Source organism: Nomascus leucogenys, chromosome 2 (genome assembly GCF_006542625.1).
Source record: "Nomascus leucogenys isolate Asia chromosome 2, Asia_NLE_v1, whole genome shotgun sequence".
Classification (NCBI taxonomy): domain Eukaryota; kingdom Metazoa; phylum Chordata; class Mammalia; order Primates; family Hylobatidae; genus Nomascus; species Nomascus leucogenys.
In genome coordinates, this window is record NC_044382.1 from 121,083,529 (window position 1) to 121,111,328 (window position 27,800).

General features: G+C 40.9%; 1 protein-coding gene across 1 annotated transcript in view; it reads right to left on the reverse strand.

Moving 5' to 3' along the window:
• Positions 1–27,800, reverse strand: part of MCC (MCC regulator of WNT signaling pathway) — a 275,349-nt gene that overhangs the window by 97,543 nt on the left and 150,006 nt on the right. Inside the window, exons 3-4 of the mRNA XM_030817748.1 lie at positions 21,060–21,202; positions 855–997 (exon numbers count right to left, since the gene is read on the reverse strand). Of these exons, the coding sequence (XP_030673608.1) occupies positions 855–997; positions 21,060–21,202 (286 nt within the window). The remainder of the gene's footprint in view (positions 1–854; positions 998–21,059; positions 21,203–27,800) is intronic.

A 27,800-nucleotide genomic window follows, 5' to 3' on the forward strand; every position in this document is an offset into this window, starting at 1 on the left:
CTCCTCCCTCTTTTGACTCCACACCCTTCAACCACAGGGATCACCTTAGTTCAGATAACTTCAAAGCCTCTTCCCTCAACCTCGATCTCTTTCCAAATATCCAGGTAGGCAAGACCAGTAGTTTTGTAACATTTTGACTGCAACCCAGTTAGAACATTCATTTGGCAACTTACTGCCTACAAAGATGCAAGAAACAAATTTCATGAAACAATATTGTCACTTGCTTTCCTATTAGCTTTCATTTAAAAATACTTTTTCATATAATTTCAAGACCCAATAGTGGGTCACACCCTGCAGTTTAAAATACATCATACCAGGTATTTACACGTGGATATTTCTCTACAACCTCAAACATAATATGACTATTTCCCAACTCACTTCTCAAAAAAACTTCCTAAGGAATATATGACCATTCTCTTAGTCACTTAGGAACAACACATTAGAGTCATTTTGGATTCCTCCTTCTTGCCCAATCCAAGTAGTTGTTAAAACCTATTGGGGTTCTTCCACTGCATTGTGTTGGCCCCCATCCCATCCCTTCCATTCCCACCATCATAGTTCAGATATTACTGTAATTTGGAATACTGCAATAGCCTTTTAAACTGGTTCCCTACTTCCAGAATTTTCAAATAGAAGTGACTTATGTTTGAATCACAATTGTATCAGAGCAGAAAGCTTCAGTTCCATTTTGACTAACAAAGTAATGTGTACGGGACTGAAATACATGTGACTTCATCCACTCAGCAAACTCCTTGAAAAACTAAATATTAATTCAGGCTGCCTCACATTTCTAAAATTTCTATTACAATCCAGAAACCAAACTCTGGCTTGGTGGTAAGGGCAGGCAGACTCACCCATGTCAGCAGTGACCATGGTAGACTGGTTTTCGGGGATAGAGACAGAGGTCTGGTCTTGGTCCATGCTTCGAGAGTCCTCGTTGACCTCGTGTTGGCTCTGGCTGAGTTCTGATCGCAGTTCTGAGTACTCATCTTCCTCCCTGAGAAAAAAGGAGAGTTGGCCACCACTGACAGAGGATATAAGACAATCCCCTAGAGAATATGTCTTTTAAGGACAAGAAAAAGACATTCAAAGAGAAAACAGATTTCTCTCCCAGGCCACAGGGACCAGGATTCCTCCCAGGCCAAATAGATAGTCACATCTATGGTCAGTGAGTGAAGCAGAAAGGTTGCCTCTGTGTGCACATAACATACCCGTGTACCAAATGAGATTCATCTATCCACCTGCAGAAACTCTTCCCCTTTAAAGAGTACTGAAGAAACTAGATTTCTTCACCTCCTCAAATTCCGAGGGGAAAAAGAACTAAGGCTACTAGCACTGAGGCTACTGTGAACCAAATAACTAAGAGTCTAGCACACAGAAACAGCATGCCCTACCACCTGGAGGGGCCCACAGCAGCTTCCTTCTTGAAGGAGGCTGGAGTTTGGAGACGGGGTTGGAGCTATTGGGAAACCAGAACCTCACCTGTGCAGATCAAACTAGACTTTTTTGAAAGGTATATGGATCAGCATGTATAAGAAAGACTAGGCTAACTTCCCAAAGAAAGTAGGTAGAACTAGGGGGTAGGAAGAGAGGATGCAATGAGGAGAACACAGAGCACTGAATGAGAGAACACCACTCAACGGTCTATTTCCTTTAATTTGCACTTGCTAACAAGAAGACAACATTTAAACCCCACCGTGTTTTATTGGTATACACACATCTACCTCTTCTCAGCCCTTCAGAGGTCCCTCAACCTCTGGTCTCTTCACTGTACTATTAGCAAGCTGAGAAACTTAGAATTGCAGTGCGTATTTCAGAGCACATGCACTGCCCCCTTCCCACACCACCACCATCACCACACATACACTGGACACAGGTATGGAGACAGCAAAATGAACCCTCTTTGAAGGATCTATTTTGCAAGTGAACCAGTAGGGGAAACTCTCAGGGGATTTAAATAGCAGTGGAATGCCCATTTGGGTCTGCTCAGCTTCAGGGGCAGGTTGTCTGTGAAGAAAGCTAGGAATCAGAGAAATCTCAGCCTGGCATTCATTTTAAGTTGTCAACAACCAGAGGAGAAGAAAGTCTACAGTGTTGGATTCTGGGTGGACCAAGATGATGAGTGGTGATCATTAGGGTTTAGGGAGGCAAGCGGGAGACACATCTATAAATCAGAGAAATGTGAAGAACAGAAATCTTGGTTCTCTTAAGATACTAAATTTCTCCCAGGAAAGGGATTCAGCTGAGCCCATGCTTTATAAAGTATTGTTAATAAAAGCTACCCAGAAAACTGGGAAAGCTTTATGTAGATATAAAGCCCCATGACATGAAAAATATGAATTAGAGAGTGGTGAAGACAAAGAAAAATACAGGCTAATGTTCTATGAATAAGTTAATTATTAGACATCTACAAAAGTCAACAATAATTAGGTTTAGGGAAGAAAATGATTAAAAAGCACACTCTTAAGTGCCTTTTTGGTCTGCAGGATGATTGTGCACTGATAGATACATTAGCTCTCCTTTCAGTCAGCACTTAAAATTCTGATTTTAGTTAAGAGAGATTTTGTGTATGATGAATAAATTACCTTTGTTGCATGGCCAACGTAATCAGCTTTAGCTCAGCCGAGACTTTTTTGCAGCCAAGAAAGCAAGTGATAAATGCTGCTGCCGTTTCTTTGGTATAAATGGCATTTGTAAAATCTTTAATAGCCACCTTAAACCCTCCTGGCTTGGCAGATTCGAAAACATATATTTCTTGCCAAATCTCCTGCTTTGTAGAGAATTACTTCTAGAGATTACTAGGCTGAACTTTATAAAGGAGTGAATTGGGAAGGTGTGGGAAAGGGAAGCTGTTATTGTAGAAACATTCCCTACTGAGGTCAGAGCGCAGTCTGAAGGAGAACCATAGCACATTAAGCAGTAGGTTTTCTGTGTCACAAAATGCAAACTAAAAATTCCCATTCAATGTATTTCAGCACTAAAACAAAGATAGGAACACAAAGACTGCACAGATGTCTTCAAGGAGACAAAGATGTCCACAAGAAGGATGCTGTGGGTGAACACAGGTGGAATATCTGGGGCTGCCAGTGGGGAGTGACCAGAGAAGACCTCCTGGGTGGAGCAGCGCTCAAGATCAGTCTCGAGGCAATTTCAGTTAGGTCACGAGTGTGGAATAGCACAGGCAAAGGCTCAGAGGAGCTGCGAACGTGCAGAACTTGGAGGGCAGCAAGTGGTTCACTATGGCTGAAACCAAAATATGGCACAGGATGGAAACATGAGGCTGGAGAGGCACTCGTACTACTTGTTGACTGGGCAGTTTGGGCAAAAGGAAAATATATTGCACCGGAGGATGCAAATAATCAGGGTTAGATGGAAGAAATAAAAATACAATGTGGAAAGTCTAGGAATTCAGAGGAAGGAGTAAATGTTGCCAAGATCTTGTGTGGAAACAGATAAAATGAGAAGAAGAGAAATGCATTCCAGCTATGGTAATCATTGTAAGTATTCTAGAACAAAAATGACACATGCCAACAAAGTAAATAGTCATTAGAGGTGGAAAGCTACCTTGCGAGAACAGGGAAGATTTTGTGCCACAAAGAGTGACGTATAAAAAGGTTAAACTGAGCTTAAATATTAGAAAGTTCATGCACCCTGTTGTGTCTCCCATTGACTTTGGTAAAAAATCATAGAGCTGCATATCCTTATCTCTCATTGGCATCATTCCCGAAAGGGGGCTGGAAACTGGGACTGGGAAATGACAAAAACAATTCTCAGAGGGTCCTCTGTAAACTAACTCAATCTGTGATTGCAGTATGCATGGTAGACTGATGATTGTGGGTCTTCTCTACCATTCAGGAGCATTGTTCCATCAAGAGCTATGGAATAAGTTAAAAGCACCAAGAGTCCCTGGCAGTTTTATAAAGACAAGATTTTGAGTTGTGCTTCTGCAGTGGCTCTGCATGCACAGCCTAGAGGATGCCTGGTGAGGATGTGTGGCTAATGACACAGCACAACAGCATCTCAAGATGACTTCTGTTTGTTATATATACAGGCATTCTTCTTAAGCAATAACTTATTTCTTTGGGGAAAAAATGCCTCCCAAAAAAACACCAACTGCTAATGCTGGTGATGAAAAAGAGGAAAATGTAAAAACATGGAAAAAAAAGTGTCCATTTAAAACCAGAAAAACAGCAGCTCTGATAAACTCATAAATGTTGAAAGTGACACTCTGTAGTTGTAGGTTTATAATAATGGTATTACAAAGCTCTCAGGTGTTTCTCCTTGGAACATAAAGGGTCAACTCACAAGATTCCAAATGCATATTGTTTCATTCATGTAGAAGCATCTGTGAAGTGCTTCCAAGTTGCTTTAAGGGATGCAACCATTAATGCTTGCTCCTAGCTTAAACAACATAACAAATGCTCCTCAGGAGGCAGGCATTAGATTGTACACTTGCCTATGTAATGGCCAGCAGCGGCAGAAAAGTCACAGGCTGGCAGACTGGAAGGGATTTTAAAGACTGTTTTAGCCAGGACCACTACCTTTATTTTACAAACAAGACAAATGGGGCTTTGAGAGGCAACTTACCTAAGATAATGCAACCACTAGCACAGCCTAATTCCTAAATTTCGTACCAATGAGACAATATGTAGTTGACCCTTGAACAACATGTATTTGAGCTGCATGAATCCAGTTATATGCAAATTTTCTTTCCAAAAACATATTTGAAAATTTTTTCGAAATTTGTGACAACTTGAAAAAAACTCAGATGAATCGTATAGCCTAGAAATACAAAAACAAATTTTTTAAGGAATGTCATAAATGCATGAAATGTATACATTAGGTTGATGCAAAAGTAATTGCAGTTTTGCTTTTGAAAGTAACAGAAAAAACCACAACTGCTTTCACATAACCTAATAGATACTAGTCTATGTGTTAATTGACTGCTTATGTTATCTGTAAGGCTTCATGTCAACAGTAGACAATTAGTAGTTAAGTTTTTGGTGAGTCATGAGCTATATGTGGATTTTTAACTGCACAGTGTAGGGGTTGGTGCCACTATCCCTCATATTGTTGGATTTTTTTTAACTCTTATTTTAGGTTCATGAGTACATGTGAAGGTTTGTTACGCAGGTAAACTCGTGTCTTGGGGGTTTGTTGTACAGATTATTTCATCACCCAGCCCAATACCCAATGGTTATATTTTCTGCTCCTCTCCCTCCTCCCACCCTCCTCCCGCAAGTAGGCCCCAATGTCTGTTGTTCCCCTCTTTATGTCCATTTGTTATAATTTAGCTCCCACACACAGTATTCGATTTTCTATTCCTGCATTAGTTTGCTAAGGTTAATAGCCTCTGGCTCCCTCCATCTTACGCAAGACATGAGCTTGTATTTTTTATGGCCGCATAGTATTCCATGGTATATACATACCACATTTTCTTTATCTAATCTGTCACTGATGTGTATTTAGGTTGATTCCATGTCTTTGCTATTGTTAACAGTTCTGCAATGAACATTTGCATGCATGCGTCTTTATAGTAGAAGGCTTTATATTCCTCTTGGTATATACCCAGTAATGTGATTGCTGGGCTGAACGCTAGTTCCACTTTTAGCTCTTTGAGGAATTGCCATACTGTTTCCCAAAATGACTGAACTCATTTACCCTACGACCAACAGTGTATAAGTGTTCCCTTTTCTCTGCAACCTCACCAGCATCTGTTATTTTTTGACTTTTTAATAGTAGCCATTCTGACTGGTGTAAGATGGTGTCTCATTGTGGTTTTTATTTGCATTTCTCTAATGAGCAGCAATATTGAGCTTTTTTCATATGCTTGTTGGCTGCATGTATATCTTTTGAAAAATGTCTGTTCATGTCCTTTGCCCACTTTTTAATGGGGTTGTTTTTCTCTTGCAAATTTGTTTAAGTTCCTTATAGATGCTGGATAGACCTTTGTTTGATGCATAGTTTGCAAATATTTTCTCCCATTCTGTAAGTTGTCTGTTTACTCTGTTGGCAGTTTGTTTTGCTATGCAGAAGCTCTTAAGCTTCATTAGAACCCATTTGTCAATTTTTGCTTTGTTGCTATTGCTTTTGGTGTCTTTGTCATGAAATCCTTGCCCTTGCCTCCATGCAGAATGATATTGCCTAGGTTGTCTCCTATAACCCTCACATTGTTTAAGGGTCAACTGTAAGGTCATGACTGAAGGAAAAGATATTTCATTGTTTATTAAAGATTCCTTCTCATTATTGGTTAGGGGTAAAATAACTTAATTAGAAGAGGGAAAAGTCAATGGAAGTGTAATTCTTACCATGCTTTCTAGACTTCAAGCTGAAAGTACTATGGAGTCAACAGCATTTGATAGACTGTCATGTCACTAACTATCCACATTATCTATCTCATTTTGGGTGCACATTCATGCCTTCCACTGGATTGGAATGATTTGTGGAGAAGAGCCAGATGGTCATCTGCCTGCCTTGACAGCTGTCAAGCTGTCAGTCAGCTGTGGCCAACTAATCCACCCTACTTGACCTGGTGTTTTTTGGGTGAATTGCATTCTTTCTTAAATTAAAAGTAGACTTGGCTTTAAATGGCTGGCTTTCTTTTAAAGAACAAAGTTTTTTTTTGTTTTTTTTTTTTGTTTGTTTGTTTTAAAGCTATTGGAAGGAAATGTATTCCTTTTAGTTCTCTGAAAGAATCTATTACAGGAAATAAGTGATGAATAAAGTCCTCGTTCTTTCTTTAATACTATCTCATTTTTTCAGATAGCATAGAGAAGATCAGATTCATCTATGAATCTTTTGCTGAAGAATTGAACAAATGGGATTTTGAAATGCTCTTCTATGAATATAACAATACATTTTTGTCTTAACAAGAGCTCATATAAGATCCATATTCAAGAACTTCCAAATATTGAAAAAGAGATTGATATAGACCACACAGGAAAACAGGGAGAAACACTCTTCTTTCTGTGTTTTATTTTTATTTCATTGCATTATACTTTTTAGACTGTAAATTAATCAGAACAACATGTTTTGCTGGCAGACAAGGAGGTTTTGGTTACAGTGTTTGAAATGCAACAACATGAAGATGAACAGATGCCTGTGTGTTGTTGGCTGCATGTATATCAAGACGTACATGATACCAACAACACACAGGTAACTGTGTGCCCAGAGATCAGGAGAAACATCAAGCTCCTGGTGCAAGCCTGAAATCTTAGTGGTCAGATTATATTACAGTAGATAGAGACTCTGGGATGTTTTCTCTCTCTGTCCTCAAATGAGGGGTCATTTTGTAGCAGACCCAGTAAGCAGAAGGGTTGAGTACCGATGCTGAGATCACAGAGATAGGAGGGTTCTGTGCCTTGGGGCTGCTGCTGTATGAGGTTAAAGGTGTGAGGAGGGAAGAGAAGATCAACAGTCTGCAAGGTCCTAGAGGTTTAAGAAGAGTGCCGTCAGGAAGGAAAGAGGGCCTAGGGTCAAATGCCATAGAAAGGGACCAATGACAAGAAAAGGTCTCTGGATTTTTCATTTAAGAAATCATTGGTGATTTTCAAGAAAGGTGTTTTAGTCAGCTCAGGCTGCCATAAAAAGATACCATAGACAGGGTGGCTTAAACAATAGAAATTTATTTTCTCACAGTTCTGGAGCCTAGATCCTCCAAGATCAAGGTCCAGCATGGCTGCTTTCTGGTTAGGGCTCTTCCTGGCTTCCAGATGGCTGACTTCTCCCCGTGTCCCCATATGGCTGGGAGGAAGAGAATATACATGCAAGCTGTCTTATGTCTCTTCTTAAAAGGCAATACACCAAAAAACAACCCCATCAAAAAGCGGGCAAAGGATATGAACAGACACTTTTCAAAAGAAGACATTTATGCAGCCAACAAACATTTGAAAGAAAGCTCATTATCACTGGTCATTAAAGAAATGCAAATCAAAAACACAACAAGATACCATCTCACACCAGTTAGAATGGTGATCATTAAAAAGGCAGGAAACAACAGATGCTGGAGAGTATGTGGAGAAATAGGAACACTTTTACACTGTTGGTGGGAGTGTAAATTAGTTCAACCATTGTGGAAGACAGTGTGCCAATTCCTCAAGGATCTAGAACAAGAAATACCATTTGACCCAGCAATCCCATTATTGGGTATATACCCAAAAGATTATAAATCATTCTGCTATAAAGACACACGCACATGTATGTTTATTGTGGCTCTATTCAGAATAGCAAACACTTAGAACCAATCCAAATGCCCATCAAGGATAGACTGAATTAAAAAAATGTGGCATATATATACCATGGAATACTATGCATCCATAAAAAAGAATGAGATCATGTCCTTTGCAGGGACATGGATGAAGCTAGAAACCATCATTCTCAGCAAACTGATACAGGAACAGAAAACTAAGCACCACATGTTCTCACTCATAAGTGGAAGTTAAACAATGAGAACATATGAGCACAGGGAGGGGAACATCACACACTGGGGCCTGTCGGGATGGGGGACAAGGTGAGAGACAGCATTAGGAGAAATACCTAATGTATGGTATGGGTACAGCCAACCACCATGGCACATGCATAACTATGTAACAAACCCGCATGTTCCGCAGATGTATCCCAGAACTTAGGTATAATTTTTTAAAAAATGAAAGAAAGGCAATATACCTTCTTGAGAGCCTGCTATGGTTTGAATGATTGTCCCCTCCAACTCTCATGTAGAAATTTCATCCCCAGTATTGGAGATGGAGTCTAGTGGGAGGTGTCTGGGTCGTGGGAGTGGATCCCTCAAGAGATTATTGCCCTTCCTTGTGGGTGAATGAGTTCTCACTCTATTAGTTCCTTGGAGAGCGAGTTGTTGAAAGAGCCTGGCACATCATCCCTCTCAGGCCATGTGATATCTGCACAGCCGGCTCCACTTCCCCTTCTGCCATGAGTAGAAGCAGCCTGAAGCCCTCACCAGAAGCAGATGCCAGTGCCATGCTTCTTGTACAGACTGCAGAATTGTGAGCCAAATAAACCTCTTCTATTTATAAATTACCCAGCCTCAGATTCCTTTCCAGCAACAAAAAGGGACTAAGACAGGGCCCCACTCTTCTGACTTCATCTAACCCTGATTGTCTCCCAAAGGCCTCATCTCCAAATACCATCACAATGGGGGCTAGGGCTTCGATATATGAATTTGGGGAGGGGGAACCACAGTTCAGTTCATAGCAAGAGGGTTTTGGTAAACTGTTGAAATCAGATGCCACACAGCAGCAGTGAGCTAACGAGCAAAGGGGAGATGAAGCAAAGAACATGAACAACTCATGAGACTTGGTAGTGAGAGGCTGATGTTAGGAGAGTAGCTTATAGAAAAGAAAATAACCTCCTTGGGAAAGAAAAGATCTCATGTTTAATTTGCTCAGAAATCCTTCTTTATTTTCTTTTCACATCCAGTGAGCTACTGATATATTTTTCCATTTCCCCCATCCCACTGTATAATCTCCCCGAGTCAGATGAACATTTAAAAAAAGCCACTCGTAACAGTTAAGAGAAAGAGCACATATTACAAAACAGTGCATGTTATATGATCAGATTTGTTTAAAATATTCATGAATAAAATTTTTCAGAAGGGCTTATGTATAAAGTGTTTAGTGTTTAATCCTAGGAGATACGATTTAGGATACATTAGGCAGGGTTCAGTTAGGAAAACAAACTGCACTGCGTGTTTCAAGTAGAAAGGATTTAACTTAGTTCCATGCCTGCAAAATTGCTGGAAGGGCTGCAGAAAAGAGAGGTGAGTGAAGGCCACCAAGAGCTGTCAGATTTGCCAGAACTGCTACTGACTTTGCACCACCATGGCCTGAGGGAGAATGGCTCCCACCTCCCTCTGCCTTCCAAACCCATGTGAGTGCATTTCATAGGCAGAGCTAAAACTCGATCCAGAACCCAGCTGGTAAGAGAATCTGAGAGGTAGTTCCCAGGCCCTCTTTGATTCTGGGGAGAATAAAGAGAGGGGTGGGAATGGTATCAAGTGCCAGACAACAGCTATCATAGTCTCTACCCTCTTTAGCTACTCAGTGACCAACCATATGCACCCTCTTATCCATACCACAATTTCTAAATCTCAATAGCAATGATACTAACCTTCTCTGTAGTCATTCCTCGATTCAATTTAAATAGGTTCAACTTTTCAAAACGAGAGATTCAAAGTATCATCATTTATAGTGTGGGATATAAGGGGTTTTTTAGAATAACTTGATTAATTTTTTATTTTCTAATTTATAATTTTTTTGAGTTTTCTATTAATTGGAACTTTACAAGGATTCAATTTCCTTAAAATTTTAAACATTATTCCTAACAATAGTATTGTAAAGTGATCTTCACTCTTCTAGTTCAATGACAAACCCACCTAGATATCAAGTAACCTACCTACTAAATTATGAGTTTCACCAGTACCAACTCACCCTATATGAAATAATAGGAGAAAATAAGAGGAAAAAGAAAAGTGCGTGTGTGTGTGTGTGTGTGTGTGTGTGTATATATATATATATATATATATATACACACACAAGCAAGAAATATATATATATATATATATACACACACAAGCAAGAAAATATGCACAGCCTAGCCATCTTTTCTGCAACTGCTCATGAGGCCATAGTTGATATTTGTAACTTCCCTCCACTAGGAAATCCATATTTTATTTGTTTGGCTAGCATCTCAGCTGGTTAGAATTAGTTCTTTACTTAATGAAGTAATCCAAAATCTTTATTCCTCAAGGGCCTAGCCCTTAGTGGACTGACTTGTATTTGGCCTGACTTGCATTGGGTTGTTCTAATCTACTAACTTTTACCACTGGATAATTACTAGAAGGTATCCTAGGGATTCCCATGTGTTTCAGACATAGTACTCAGTGTCCCAATTTCCTCTTGATAGTTACTCCAGCCAGTACAGTAACTCCCTTCTTTGCTTGCTGGCTCAGTGGCATGGGGTGTCCCAAAGGGCCAAACAGGTGGCAGTTAATGGAATCATTTTTATATTCTCTGATGGAGAACTCTCTAAGATTTCAAACTAGCAGAGCTCAAAGTTGCAAAAATAAGAAGCTATAACTTGTTTTTTTTTTTTTTACTGATACAGGATAGATATGTATTTTCAGCGTACCTGTGACATTTTCACACATTTATAATGTGTAATAATCAAGTCAGGATAACTGGGATATCCATCACCTTCAACATGTATCTTTTCTTTATGCTGGGAACATTCAAATTATTCTCTAGTAGCCTCTTTGAAATATAAAATATTATAGTCACTCTATTGAATTATCAAACACTAGGTCTTACTTCTTCTACCTACCTATATTTTTGTACCCATTATTCAACCTCTCTTCATCTCTCTCTCCTCCCTACCCTTCCAAGCCTCTAATAACCACCAAAATACTCTCTATCTTCATGAGATCCACTTCCTTAGCTCCCACATGAGTAACAACATGCGATATTTTGTTTTTTTGTGCTTTCTGGCTTTTTTCATGTAACATAGCAACCTCCAGTTCCATTCATGTTGCTGTGAGAGGATTTCATTCTTTTTTTAACAGCTGATAATATTCTCTTGTGTGTATCTTCATCCATTCATCTGTTGATAGGCACTGACATTGATTTCAAATTTTGGCCGTTGTGAATAGTGCTGCAAGAAACAAGGGAATGTAGGTATCTCTTCAATACATCGATGTCCTTTCTTTTGGATATATACCCAGTAAGGGAATTACTGGATCATATGGTAGCTCTATTTTGAGTTTTTTGAGGAATTTTCATACTGTCTTACATAGCGGTTGTAGTAATTTACATTTCTGCCAAGAGTGTATGAGACTTCCTCTTTCTTACATATCCTTGCCAGCATCCATTATTCCCTATGCTTTGATAGAAGCCATTTTAACTGAGGAGAGAGAATATCTCATTGTGATTTTGAATACTTTTTCATTTACCTGTTGGCCATTTGTATGTCTTCTTTTGAGCAATGTCCATTCAGATCTTTTCCTCATTTTTAATCAGATTTGTTTTTTGTGCTACTGAGTTCCTTATATTCCTGGCCAATGGACAGTGTGCAAATATTGTCTCCCATTCTGTAGTTTGTCTTTTCACTTTCATTATTTCCATTGCTGTGTGGAAGCTTTTTAGTTTGATGTAATCCCATTTGTCTAGTTTTGCTATCATTGCCTATGCTTTTGAGGTCTTACTAAAAATTCTTTGCCCAGACTCAATGTCCTAGTGCATTTCCTTAATGTTTTCTCTGAGTAGTTTGATAGTTCAGGTCTTATGTCTAGGTTTTAATCTGTTCTGATTTTTGTAAATGGCGAGAGATTGGTGTCTGGTTTCATTCTTCTGCATATGGATATCCACTTTTCCCAGCACCATTTATTGAAGAGACTGTTCTTTCCCCCACTGTATGTTCTTGGTACCTCTGTCAAAAATGAGATGACTGTAGATGAGTGGATTTATTTCTGGATTCTCTATTATGTTTCATTGCTCTATGTGTCTGCTTTTGTGCCAGTACTATGCTGCTTTGGTTTCCACAGCTTTGTAGCATAATTTGAACTCAAGTAGTGTGATCTCTCCAGCTTTGTTCTTTTTGCTCAGGATTGGCTTTGGCTATTTGGGCTTTTTTTTTTTGGAGTTCTATATACATTTTAGGATTTTTTTTGTCTATTTCTGTGAAGCATGACATTGGTATTTTGATACGGATTACATTGACTCTATAGATCACTTTAGGTAGTACTAACATTTTAACCCATTTATGCTGGAGCCTGAAATTTTTTTGTGTGTGAAAAATCAGACGTTGGTGATGACCTTGAGCAGTAGGATATAAATAACTCTCACAAGCTTAGCGTTCCAATAATGGAACACTAGGCATAAATGGATTAACAATATTAATTCTTCCAATCCATGAGCATGGGGATCTTTCCATTTGTTTGCATCCTCTCCAGTTTCTTTAGAGAGAATTTTGTAATTTTCCTTGTAGAGAACTTTCACTTCTTTTTTTTTTTTTTTTTTTTTGAAACAGAGTCTCGCTCTGTCTCCCAGGCTGGAGTGCAGTGGCCCAATCTCGTGTCACTACAACCTCCGCCTCCCGGGTTCAAGCAATTCTCCTGCCTCAGCCTCCTGAGTAGCTGACTACAGGCGTCTGCCACCACACGTGGCTAATTTTTGTATTTTTAGTGGAGACGGGGTTTCACCATATTGCCCAGGCTGGTCTCGAACTCCTGACCTTATGATCCACCCACCTTGGCCTCCCAAAGTTGCTGGGATTACAGGTGTGAGCCACCATGCCCAGTCGGTCTTTTACTTCTTTGGTTAAATTTATTCTTAGGGGCTGGGCGCAGTGGCTCACGCCTGTAATCCCAGCACTTTGGGAGGCCGAGGCGGGTGGATCACAAGGTCAGGAGATCGTGACCAGGCTGGCTAACATGGTAAAACCCTGTCTCTACTAAAAATACAAAAAAAAAAAAAAATTAGCCGGGTGTGGTGGCGGGCGCCTGTAGTCCCAGCTACTCAGGAGGCTGAGGCAGGAGAATGGTGTGAACCTGGGAGGCGGAGCTTGCAGTGAGTCGAGATCATGCCACCGCACTCCAGCCTGGGCGACAGAGCAAGACTCTGTCTCAAAAAAAAAAAAAAAAAAAAATTTATTCTTAGGTATTTTATAATTTTTGTAGCTATTGTAAATAGGATTGCTTTCTTGATTTTGTGTTCAGATTCTTCACTGTTGGCATATATAAATGCTATTAAAACCCACCTAGATATGTAACCTACCTACTAAATTATGAGTTTCACCAGTAACAACTCATCTGATATAAAATGATAGGAGAGGCTGGACGTGGTGGCTCACACCTGTAATCCCAGCACTTTGGGAGGCCAAGGTGAGCAGATTACCTGAGGCCAGGAGTTTGAGAACATCTTGGCCAACGTGGTGAAACCCCATCTCTACTAAAAACACAAAAAATTAGGCGGGCATGGTGGTGCATACCTGTAATCCTAGCTACTCAGGAGTGGGAGGCACAAGAATTGCTTGAACCCAAGAGGCAGAGGTTGCAGTGAGCCCAGATTGCGCCACTCCACTCCAGCCCAGGCTACAGAGCAAGACTCTGTCTCAAAAATAAATAAATACAAATTAAATAGGAGAAAGTAACAGGAAAAAGGGACATGCATATATACATAAAAGCAAGAATATATGCATAGCCTAGCCATTGCTTCTGATTACAGGCTATAGCTGGTTACAGGCTACAGTTGATATTTACTCCTTCCTTCTCCTACTAGGAAATCCTTATTTTCTTTATCTAGCATCTCAGCTGGTTAGAATTCTTTATTTAATGAAGTAATCAACAATCTGTACTCCTGAAGGAGTCTGCTTTTAGACCTAGTGATGTAAACAGAGATCTGAAAAAAGAAAATATAAACAAAAATAGACCTAGTGATGGCACAGCTCATGGGTGCAAGACATCTTCTGATAAGATTCATACATGCATTGATATTCCTATAGGTAGAATTACTTGTTGAGGACTTTGAGTAATCGTAGCTCTCCTGGTTTAGGAGCTGCTGCAAGAATTATATAAGAATCAAAATTTATTTATTTATTTATTTTTTTACCTGCTAGGAGTGCAAGTAAGGAATCAAAATTTAGACCTTTTTAGATCTAAAATTTAGATTTTTGTAGCTATTGTAAATGGAATTGACTTATTTGGTTCTCTGACTGACTGTTATTGGTGCATAGAGATGTTAAAATGGTTTTAACATGTTGATTTTGTATCCTGTAACTTTACTGAATTTATCAGTTCTAGAAGTTTTTTGTTGGAGTATTTAGGGCTTTCTATATATAATCTGTGAATAGGATAATTCTGTGAACAAGGTGAATTTGACTTCTTCCTTTCCAATTTGGATGCCCTTTATTTCTTTCTCTTTCCTAATTGCTCTAGCCAGGACTTCCTGTATTATGTTGAGTAACAGTGATGAAAGTGGGCATCCTTGTCTTATTCCAGTCTTTAGAGGAAAGGCCTTCAATTTCCCCCCCTTCACTATGATATTAGCCATGGGTTTGTCATAGGTTGCCTTTATTTTGAGATATGTGTATTAGTCTGTTCTCACACTGCTATAAAGAACTTCCCTGAGACTGGGTAACTTATAAAGGAAAGAGGTTTAATTGATTCACAGTTCAGCATGGCTGGAGAGGCCTCAGAAAACTTACAATCATGGTAGAAGGGGAAGCAGGCACCTTCTCAAGGCAGCAGAAGAGAGTGTAAGCATGTAAAGGAGGAACTGTCAACCACATATAAAACCATCAGATCTTGTCAGAATTCATTCACTATCATAAGGATAACATGGAAGAAACTACCCGCATGATCTAGTCACCTCCCTCCCTCAATATGTGGGGATTACAATTCAAGATGAGATTTGGGTGGGACACAGAGCCTAAACCATATCAATATGTTCCTTTTGTATCCATTTTAGGGTTTTTATCATAAAGGGATGGTTATCAAATGCTTTTCTGTCATCTACTGAAATAATCATGTTTTTTCCCTTGATTCTGTTAATGTGGTATATTGTGTTTATTTATTTGCATATGTTGAACGGTATCCCACTCGATCATGGTGAATGACCTTTTTATTGTGCTGCTGCATTTGGTTTGCTAGTATTTTGTTGAGGATTTTTACCTCTATTTTCATTAGTGATATTAGCCTGAAGTTGGTGCTTTTGTTGTTGTTGTTGTTGTTATGCCCCTGTCTGCATTTGGTATCAGGGTAACAGAAGCAAAAACTTTTTAAGTGGATTTTTAGGTGTATGCATAAGAAGGGCCACTTCCATTCTCTCAATCCACAAAACACAGCACCATATACTGTTGCTAGTTCGGAGCATTTACCACATCTCTAAGGCATTGAAAAAGGTTACCTCTCAGATGGTGCCATCACTAGGTCCACTATGATTTGGATTGAGTCCATAATGCGACCTATCACCTGACTTTCAGCAACCTGCAGTGTCTGATTCTTGGCTACACTAGCCCTGTAGCTATAAGAGATGGGAGAGTCTTCTAGGGTAGTCACAGAAGGTCCCAGGCACTAAATTGTACCCCCCAATTTTTTTTTTTCTCTGTTGCCCAGGCTGGAGTGTAGTGGCACGACCTTGGCTCACTGCAACCTCCACCTCCTGGGTTCAAGTGATTCTCCTGCCTCAGCCTCCCAAGTAGTTGGGACTATAGGCATGCACCACCACGCCCAGCTAACTTTTGTATTTTTTGGTAGAGATGGGTGTGTTGGCTAGGCTGATCTCAAACTCCTGTCCTCAAATGATCTGCCTGCCTCAGCCTCCCAAACTGCTGGGATTATAGGCATGAGCCACCATGCCTGGCCCATGCCAAAATTCTTACGTTGAAGCCTTAACATTCAATGTGATGGTATTTGGAGACAGGGCCTTTGGGAGCTAATTAGGTTTAGATGAGGTCATGAGTGTGGGGTCCTCATGATGGGATTGGTGCCCTCATATGAAGATACAGCAGAGAGCTTGCTTCCTCTTTCTCTCTTCCCTCCATGTGAGGACACAGTGAGAAGGTGGCCATCTGCAAGCCAGAAACAGAGCCTCAATGGGGAAATAAATTAGCTCGTGTCTTAATCTTAGACTTCCCAGCCTCCAGAACTGTGAGAAATACATTTCTGTTCTGTGAGCCACCTTGTCTATGATATTTTCTTATGGCAGCCCAAGCTGACTGATATACCTTCCTAAGTCCCTACTCTGACTTGTGAACCACAAATATTTTGAAGCTCCATGGGCTATCATCAGTTTAGATTCAATGTCTAGTAATCTACCTAAGAATATGGTTCTCTCTTTTCCCCACTGCACACTCTCCCTTATAAGTACCTGCCATTCTCTTTGAAGGGGTAAAAGGAAAGTTTACTGTACTCACTTGTGGCAAGATTGATAAATCTTCCCCTTCATCCAGGGGGCTCTGGTTCTATAACTGGCCTGTTATCCAGGTAAGGGAATTGGATGAGGCCATGATTATTCATTGTGATGACAAGTAAAGTCTCTGTTCACCAGACCAGAGTTTGACTATAATAATCAAGTAAAACTTTAGTAGGCTGCCCATTTATATCAGTTCTAGAGATCTCATTCTTAGCCACTCCAACAATCCCTAGCAGGTCAAACTTTTTTTATTACTATTGTGCCCTTGTTGACCAACATAGTAACCAAGCCCACTCTGACTCTATTTGTTCAGTGGTACCAAGGATCCCATTTTAAGGACATTATCTCCCAGTCAACATTGCTGACTCCTCAGGCTTCTAAACTTTTTCTAGATTATACTAGGAAAGTTCTGGCATTTCAACATAATTTAATGCAGAGTCCTTTGTTGAGCCTAGTTTTCAGTTATTCAAACTGGTGAATACTAGTTTGATTAGTATAACATAGTAACATACTGAATCCAGAATCTCTTACAGGAAAAGTCCTGTCAATAAAGTCATCATCGGTCCAACTGAATTCCTCCCTCCTTGGTCTAGAACCCTTAGTTCCTAATCTCACACATGAATTAATATGAACATATGAGAAAAAGCTCATCATCACTGGTCATTAGAGAAACGTAAATCAAAAACACAACACCATCTCACACCAGTAAGAATGGCGATCATTAAAAAGTCAGGAAACAACAGATGCTGGAGAGGATGTAGAGAAATAGGAATGCTTTTACACTGTTGGTGGGAGTGTAAATTAGTTCAACCATTATGGAAGATAGTGTGGCAATTCCTCAAAGATCTACAACTAGAAATACCATTTGACCTAGCAATCCCATTACTGGGTATATACTCAAAGGATTATAAATTTTTCTACTATAAAGACACATGCAACCTTCACCTCCCGGGTTCAAGCGATTCTCCTGCCTCAGCCTCCCGAGTAGTTGGGACTATAGGGGTGCACCACCATACAAAGACACCAAAAGCAACAGCAAAAATTGACAAACGGGATCTAATGAAGCTTAAGAGCTTCCGCATAGCAAAAGAAACTATCAACAGAGTAAACAGACAACTTACAGAATGGGAGAAAATATTTGCAAACTATGCATCAAAGGTTTATCCGGCATCTCTAAGGAACACACAATAAAACTTCCCCAAGTTTTATTAAATGTAAATTAATGGAATCTTACAAATCTTCTGGTGCTTTACTTATATCTTTCCAAGTTGGATTTTCTACTTATCTCTTTGGGACATGATGATATTTGACCACTTTTAGGCCTAAATATAAAGATGAATGAAGTAGGAATGGGACATGATTATATTTGCCACTTCCTACCTGGGATGAAATAGTTATAGAGTCTCCAAGCAAAATAGGACTTGCTTTATTGGATGAGGAGGGAGAACTGTTTCTGTAGGATGGACAGCTCAGTGGAATTTGTTTTTTAGGGCAGTCACAGAAGGTGCCTGGTGCTTTGATTGTGACCTGAGACAGAAAACTATGAGATTGTCATTTTCTCTCCTTAAGCAATTCAGTATAGCTTAAGTGTGGATATATCATAGCTTATATAAACTATGCCCTTAATAATGATTTTTAGCTTCTCCAATAAATTCTTAACTGAGGCCAGATTTAAGTGACACCAAAGTCTACAATGGTACCACCACTATGTCTGTCCAGTATGACAAGCAATTCTGTAGACCCTGGGTATGCTAGGGCAGTTAGAGTTCATCCACGGTGCCTAGTTCCTACTGCATTTGGCCCATCACAGCATATTAAGAGCTGAGACTGTGATGGTTAATTTTAGGTGTCAACTTGACTGGATTAAGGAATACCTGAGAGAAATGTTAAAGCATTATTTCTAGATGTGTGTGTGAGGGTGCTTCCAGAGGAGACTGGTGTGTGAGTTGTTGGACTCGGGGAAGATCCACCCTTCGTGTATGTGGGTACCATCCAACTGGTTGGGGGTCTGGATAGAACAAAAAAGGAAGAGAAAAGACAAATTCACTCTCCCTCTTCCTGGAGGTAGAATACTCTTCTCCTGCCCTTGGACATCAGAACTCCTGGCTCTGTAGCCTTTGGACTCCAGGACCTGCACTTGCATTCCCCCAGGTTTTCAACCCTTTGGCTTGGACTGAGAATTACACCATCAGCTTCTCTGTTCTGAGGTTTTCAAACTTGGACTGAGTCATGTTGCCAGCATCTCAGGGTCTCAAGCTTGCAGTCAGCCTGTTGTGAAACTTCTCAGACTCCATAATCACATGAGCCAATCTTCCTAATAAATCCCCTTTCATATCTTTATAGATATATATCTGTCTCTACGTTCTATTGGTTTGTCTCTCTGGAGAACCCTGAATAATTCAGAGGCCAAACCAATTTGCTGGAGTGCTGAGGGCTGGGGAGATGCCTAAGCCTCAGGAGCTCAGAGGACAAGGAGAGCCTTTGTCTCATTGGTCTACATGTCTAAGTGCCTTTCAGCCTTGCAGGGAATCCCCTCAAGGAGGGGCCAGCTCATTTACATAACACAAACTGGCAGAATTTAATATGACATATCCACAGATGTAGTATTCCTTTAAATTAAAGGCACCAATAAATGTTTGCAGTCAAGAAGCTCACTGCATTTCAAAGTGAAGCAGTTTGGTCATTATATTCAATTTAAACATCTTGAAATTGAGATTTCTAGGTGATGTGTATTTTTTCACATTTTGTATTTTTCACAACTTACTGAGCCCATTTGCTTTCGCTTTCTCAAGGGTTTAAAAGTGCAACATGTATTAATAAAAATCACAAATTTGCCAGTGTCCTATGACAGTCTCCTTTAAATCGGCTATAATCATTCTTTTGGTCTAAAAATTCTTCTCTGCTCATGTACTTCTAACCTACAATCACTCTGAAGACCAATATACAATTTAAAAGCCTTGAGGTTCTAAATTAGAATATGCAGTTTATTGTGTGGCTCCAGCTCAGTGCAAACTTTTCCACAGTTTTGCCCAGAAAACAGATGCCCATTAGTAACCTCATCAAGAAGCCCGGTCATTACTGTGACTCTTGGTGTTGGAACAAAATGCATCCAAAGTTTCCTCTGACTTCCAGAAGCAGAGTTTAAAGTAGCTGCCTCTGAAACTGTTTTAAAATTGTGGCTTGTGTAAGCATTCGGTGAACAAAGCACTCTTTCTCCAAAAAGGTAGGTGCCAGCCCCTTGCTGTCCTCAGCCTGTTCCCTGAGCATCGCCAGGAACATGAAAATGCTCTCATCCATGGCTTAGTGTCATTTAAAGCAAACCTCTCCTCTGAGGAACAGGGCAGATACAACCAACTAATCACTGTGGCAGGAGACTTAGGGGCCAAGTGATTAATAAGTAAGGAAGGCAGAATCCCTACCAGTTATTGTTATGAAAAGAAAATTCATTAAAAGCAGAGATATTCTGGATTCTGACCCACCTCTATCCTCTGCTAATTTTAACTACAAGGCAGTCACTCTCTTTAAGCCCCAGCTTTTTCACCAGTAAAATGATGGGTCAAATCTTGCCCCGTGCCTTATGAGTCCAGTAAGAGGATAAATCCATGTTGATAGAGCAATTTGAGGTAAGCTCAAAATATAATCAGCTTATCTAGAAGCCTACATAATGCTTAGTTATAAGCTACATTCATAAATCTCTCAAAATCTCCAAGGGAGGGACACAGTTTGCATATTTCGCATCGACCCAGTGAATAAAAGCAGCAGCAGGGATGCTGGTCTCTAAGACGGAAGGGGTTCCATTTAGAACTCAAGACTAAAGCATTTCACTCAACTTCTGATTTCATACCCTTATTGACAAACTGAGGACCACAACCTCCACCTTGTCTACTTTCCAGGGTTATTGTAAGGACCCAAATCAGAACAGAGTAAGAGAGGTGAAAGCACATGCGTAACAAAGCAAAGAGAAATATACACTTCAAAAGCCTTAGATACAAAGAACACATCATTATAATCTAGTTTATAATCTACAAACTAGAACTTCGGACTTGGAGTTAAAATAGTAATAGTTGGGGCTACTTCAGCTCCAAGATGGAGGGTTTAGCAGAAGGGGCAGAGCAAAAGCCGACTGGAGCCGTGTACCTGATGGTGGTGCCTTGCAGACGGTCTATCTTCTTGTTGAGCTCCGCAATGACGCTGTGGAGCTCTGTGATGCGTTCCTCATAGCGAAGCGTCGTTCGCTCCTGGACATCCTCATGCTCTCTCATGAGGTGGGACTGCTCGCACTGGGAATAAGGGAAAAGGACAGAAGTATTGATGAATTCATGCACCTACAGGTAGGTAATTCCAAGCTTTGTGGCCTCAAACCATTACAACTGCCAACACTGAGTATGCCTCAAATAAAATGTATGTCAGCTCATTGGCTGGCAATCCCAGGAAACATATCAATGGCTAAATTTTATAATTCCCCCGGTGGATACTGGAGTCTTTGCCTTACTAGCACTCCAGCTCTCTTTGGGAAACAGTCCCTTTGCCATTGCACACTGTCCAAGTGGGGCTATTCAAGTCCCCCACTTTCCCATAGCCAAGAAACAGGCAAGTGGTCCAAGCTAGATCCATCAGATACCTTCTGCAGGGAATTTCAATCTTGAGCCAATGGATGTAAGGTTGCATGGAGTTGATTCAGTAAGCCTCGAAGAGCATCTCTCTTAGTTCCTGCTACCTACAGCTCCCTTCCCAAGTTCCTTTATGGCTGTTCAGTTTCCCTTTTTACCAATTCACTCCTCTTTCGCTGAAGTTTGTCAGGGTTTGTTTCAGCTATTTTTCAACCAAATCATCCTAAATGGTATAATACCACTTCATATCTGGCTGGATTATCTGCAAATGTAATGTTTTCCAATATCATTATCTCCCAGACTATAAGCTCCTGGAAGGCAGGGACTAGGTTTCTCATTATTTAGCCTAGCACCGGCAAATGGCCTGGTTTACTGTGGGTGATCTAGGAGTGTTATGGAATGAATGGATGACGATATATCACCGTCATGAAAACTGCTTAGCAGAAATAGTGATAAAAGAGGCAGAGGAGCTTCCCTTGCTCAGCATTTGATGGACTAAGAGGCAGCAGAGTTACAGAAACATTTCTGTAGCCAAAGTTTAAATCCTGAGGAACCTGTTCACCTCTGACTTCTCTCCACTGCTCTCAATCCCTTCCAGTCACTGTGCATTTAATCCCATTTACGTAATAATAAAATATCCCTCAGCGATGGAACAAGTAGTCTAGCTTGCGACCTTGTCTACTACATTCAGCTTCGATTAATTTCCTGTCAGCAAAGCAACTTTAATTTCATCTTCAACAAGGTTTTCTTAGTGCCAAGAGCCACATGTGCTTTCCAGCGTTGCAGGTTTGCATCTCCAGTGAGAGGAGGACTTCTCACCCGCTACCTCCCCTGTCCTTCCCTAAATCAGCTAAGCTTCCAATGGCATAACCCAGGGCAGGGACAAAAGGCTTTCAACGATAAACTGAACATTATACTAAGCCTAACTGAATACTGAAACAGAAATACTCAACAAAGAAGTCTGACAAATAATCTGGTATCAATCATGGTAGGGCCTGCACCTCAACAACAGCTGGATCAGTATTTATGTAACTTCCTGGGGGTTACCTTGGAGCTCCAGAAACAAGATTGGAGGCAACAAGGTTGCTGAATGCTTTATCACAGCCTTAGAGGGAAACTTTCAGGAAAACACTCCTGTGAACTACTATTCTTAGTGATAACCTGAAACATCAAATAACCTCCACTCAAGGTCAAGCACACAAAAAGTAAGTGGGAACAGAGGCAAGGATCAAGGTCGAGTGAGAGGCACATCTAGTGGAAGCTTTCCTAAACAAAGATGCCGTAACCAGCCACAGACACTCTTTCCACGAAGTTAGGCCTTTCTCATCCATGATCCTACATACTTAAGGAACAGGAGAAGTCCACAAAAATGACAGGATCTCAAAGGCAATTTCTTTCAATAAATGAAAGAGCTTCATATTTCTCTGGAACAAACCAAGAACAGAACACTGTTCCTCTCAGACCTGTAGCACATCTACAAACTCTTGCTGTTAGCCTCTGTTCCCAACCTCAGAAAGAGAGTGTGTGTGTGTTCATGTTGTATGAACATGTACAGATGTAGTGGACACTCTCATGCAGGTCACCAGTTCCAGATCTTAGCGTGACTATAGGATAAAATTCTGTCTCTGATCTGGATCTCATCAATGCTGTGACTCCTATGTTCCCATGTTGGTTGTTCCTCCTCTTTTGTTTTCCATATTCAGTTCTCTAGGGCTACAAATTACTGTGAAACATTTCCACTTACACACTCAATGAGCTCTCACTTTCCCTTATTTCTCCACTCCTTCTTTCTTCTTTGACGTCCTTACAGGTCAACAGGCCACTACCACGACCTGAGCTGACAAGAAACTACAAAGTCCAATGAACAATGAAGATGTTCAAGGGTTTATATAGAGAAAGGCACACCATCAATAAAAACCACCAAAAGACCGCCCTTCGGCATCCCTACTGACTGACATGAACTGCCTAAAAGATGTGATCCTGGCCAACCAGCAGCCCTCACTGCTGCTCTGCCTATGGAGTGGCCATTCTTCTGTTTCTCTAATAAACTTGCTTACACACACACACACACACACACACACACACACACACACACAAAAGACCCTGTGGGGCTGCCCAGGATACCAGAAGGAGAGGGAGAGCATGCTGTCTGGTATTGCACCATCTTTCCCCTGCCTCTAACTGAGAAGCCTGCCTGGAGGATACCTGCACGAACAAGAGGCAACATGAAGCCTGGTGATTCAGTCAGATGGAATAGGGCTTGTAGCTAAAGAAAAAAAAGACTCGATGTATATTTGGAGCTCAAGCACTCATTTAGGAGAAGTAACAAGAATATATTAGAGGCAAAAAAAAGCTCTTTTAGCTAAGGGCAAAGGTATTTAGTTTACATTCCTATATTTTTCCATAAGTTTTTTAAAAATAGCATACAATGTAATACTATAATGTAATACTTCCTCTACACATATCAGACATTTCTTAAATGAGACTGTGCTGGGTGCTACAGGGGAGGTGATTACAACACATTTTGAAGGTAACTGTGGTCACCGCTTCCAGCGGACTGAAAGAATCCCAGACTTCTCTTCTGGAGAACAAGAAACAGGGATAGAAGTGGGAAGGTGGGGAGAAGAAGAGATACTAGGATGGCATCCTGGGGATTCTTTCCCCAGTGAAAAGAGAATACCAGAAAATAATGATCAAAACAGACTCCTAGCCAGTGGATGTATCAATGACCGAGAAGGCACTGCTCAAGGTTCATCTCTACAAATCAACATCCTCTCATTAAACATACTTCATTCATTTGTGCACACTCATTGTATGCAGCCAAAGAGGCTGAAACAATGATCGCAAAGCTTAGTGAAAATCCACTGAGCATTTCCAAGCTGCAGTGCAGAGAAAAGCGGAGCAAATCCCACAGGGCAACAACACTGGAAGAAACAAGCCATCACCTTGCAAAAGCCAAAAGAACCAACACAGCACCCTTGTTCTTTTTTTTTTTTTTTTTTTTTTTTTTTTTTTTTTTTTTTTTTTTTTGGAGACAGAGCCTAGCTCTGTCACCCAGGCTGGAGTGCAGTGGTGTGATCTCTGCTAACTGCAAGCTCCGCCTCCCGGGTTCCCGCCATTCTCCTGCCTCAGCCTCGGGGTAGCTAGGACTACAGGCACCCACCACCACACCCGGCTCATTTTCTTGTATTTTTTTTAGTGGAGACAGTATTTCACCGTGTTAGCCAGGATGGTCTCAATCTCCTGACCTTCTGATCCACCTGCCCCAGCCTCTCAAAGTGCTAGGATTACAGGCATGAGCCACCACGCCCGGCCAACACCCTTGTTCAACAGCACCCATCCAACTGCTCATGAGTCAACCCTGGGAATGTGGCACTTTAGTGCAGGGAATGTGGCACTTTAGTACAGGAAAAGTGGAAGATGAGCAGGTGGCACCCGGGGCAGACAAAGCCATTCTGTGTACCATTGCTGGCCTTCCTGTCCTGGTGACCTCCCACACAGGCAGGAGCGGCCTGTTAAAGTGAGGTTCACTTCTGTCACCACACTCTAGTTCTTTACTGACCTGTTGCCTCTCATCACCTTGAGTTTTCATGACCTGGGACAACACTTTTTTTTTTGAAATGGAGTCTCGCTTTGTCGCCCAGGCTGGAGTGCAGTGGGGTGATCTCAGCTCACTACAACCTCCGCCTCCCAGGTTCAAGCGATTCCCATGCCTCAGCCTCCTGAATAGCTGGGATTACAGGGGTGTGCCACCATGCCCAGCTAATTTATTTTTAGTAGAGATGAGGTTTCACCATGTTGGCCAGGCCAGTCTCGAACTCCTGACCTCAAATGATTCGCCTGCCTCCGCCTCCCAAAGTGCTGGATTACAGGCATGAGGCATTGCACCCGGCCCTGGCAGAGCACTTTTTAACGCGGGATGGTGTGTGGTTTCGGGTGTTCTGTTTAATAAGGACACAGGCTAGGCCAAGCTCAACACTGCACCTCTACGTACGAGTCACCTAGGAGTACGTGTTCCTGTAAGGCCTCATTCAGGAAGGTAATACAATGACAACAGCCAACAGGGAAAAGAGGTTCTCTTCTATAATTACTACTTAACATTTGCATAAGTTTTCCAATTTTTAAGTTAAAAATTTAAGTACGGTATAGACTTTCAAAAAATTGATACAAGACCCACCCATTGTTTTTGTAATTTCCCTAACACATTTTTTTTCTGAATAGTGTTAATTTCTCCCCATTATTTTCTTACGTACATGATGCTCCATCCACCAGGACCACCATGTGGTATAACAAGTACTCCTGTGGCACCAAGCCTCTGGTTTGCCTCCATCCATGCACATGGTAGGATTATGCTCTTCCTGCTTGAAGCTAAATATGGCCATGCCACTTATTTTGGCCAATAAGATATGAACGAATATACACAATTTTGCCTAGAAGCGTTTAAGAGCTCCTGTTGGGCTTGCCACATTCCCTTTCCCAGGCCATGGCCACTAACGACATTCCAGATGGTAGAGGCCCTCGGCTTGGAAGCCTGGGTAGGGACAATATAGTACAGAGTCCCCTGCCAGTCCCAGTGAGCTCCCAGTAGAAAATAAGAAATCAATCTTTGATATCTTAGGCCACTGAAAATTTGAAACTGTTTGTTTTCACTGCATAGCTTGACACCATCATTTTATAGATAAGAAAACAGACTCAATGTGAAGCAACTGATTTATTTCCTGTAACCCAGGTAACAAATACCCCTCTGATGCCTGTTTTTGCCATCAAGGCATTGAAGCGGTTGCAGCCACAATCTTCTCTCCTCTATGTCTTCCTCCCCCAGCTCCCTGACCTGTGGGCTTATATCCTCTTCACCATTTACCTAAGGATCTTACGTGGTGCCTTGGTCTCAGACCCTGAAACGCCTCTGTGAACTCTAGGAAGCATGAATGTTAGGCCTTATGATACCAAAGAGAGCTAGGAAAGCCCAAAGAACTCTCTCCTCAACCCCCAGAGAGGATAAAAACAGAAAAAGAGACAAAAGGGGGTGTAAAACAGGGAATTCAAAGTCTCTCTAGCTTCCAACAAGCTAGCTTTAGCTTCCAAAGTCAATTGTTCAGTGATAATTTACTTAGCAGCCTCTGCGACCAAAGGCAGTTTCTTCTACTACAACTTGTAAGTTAGAGACTATTTTCTTCTCTCTACTGGACAGAGACACCCCATACAATTTCAGCTGAACGAAATAAAAATTGGTCTCAAATAATACGTTACTGCTTTTTTTTCTATTACAGGTAATTGCATCCAGGGTTCTTCCTCCTCCCAGCCCATATTCGATTTTTGACTGAAGGTATAGTGCCACAAAGCCAGAAAGCCTGTGGTAGTTGCAGTGTCTTGCCTGCCATAAATTTCTGGAGGCCATTATCATTAGGAGTCTAGATTTGTCTCACAACTACAGACTTTCAGTTTGAAAGGAAAAGAAAAAAATGATTGACATTGGATATGATGAAATTTTGTTTTTCCCAAATTTCATCTGGTGCTAAATACATACCCGGAGTTTCTTCTTGAGATCTTAGCTTTCCTATCATGATGATGAAGCAAATTAAACATTCATATAAATACTTGTGTCTAGCCACATAAATTGGTGAAATTGCCTATATGCAAAAATGTGTAATAAAAACAAGCAGCATCGTCATTTCAACCACTGAGAATAAAATCCTTTAGGCTCATCCCTGCTATGGCGCAATCCAGGGATAAAGCCCTGAGTCAGCCTTGAGACAGTCTGGCCTGAGAACTTGAGCCCCTGTTGGAAAAACCCTGTGCAATGTGGTGATGCTAAGCAGCTTTATGGTTTTGTTAATGTTCTTCACCGGGTTTTATCTTACTCCACTGAGGCCACTGATCTTTAATCATCACATTAGTGTCAGCTGTCAAACCTAAGAGCATTATGAACTAGGTTCTTGGAAAATGCAATGCCATCATTAATTTGTTAACCCTTTCAGCCATCCTGTGAAGGGGGTTAGTACCACTCTCTTTTAAAATATGCTAACAAGCGATGTTACCCTCTCAAGGTCACACAGGATTTGTCACAACTAACACTATTCGGGGTATTTCCATCCTCGCTCTAAGTTCTTGCCCAGGTTCCCTCGCTAAGGGGAAAGTGGGCCAGCTAAACAAAGAGGCACCAGCACCAAAGGAAATGTCATTAAGGAGCAAAGCAGCTAGAGTAGTTTACCAAAGAGAAGCAGAAACGAACAGGAAAGGAATGGAATGAGGCAACCCTAACAAAAAT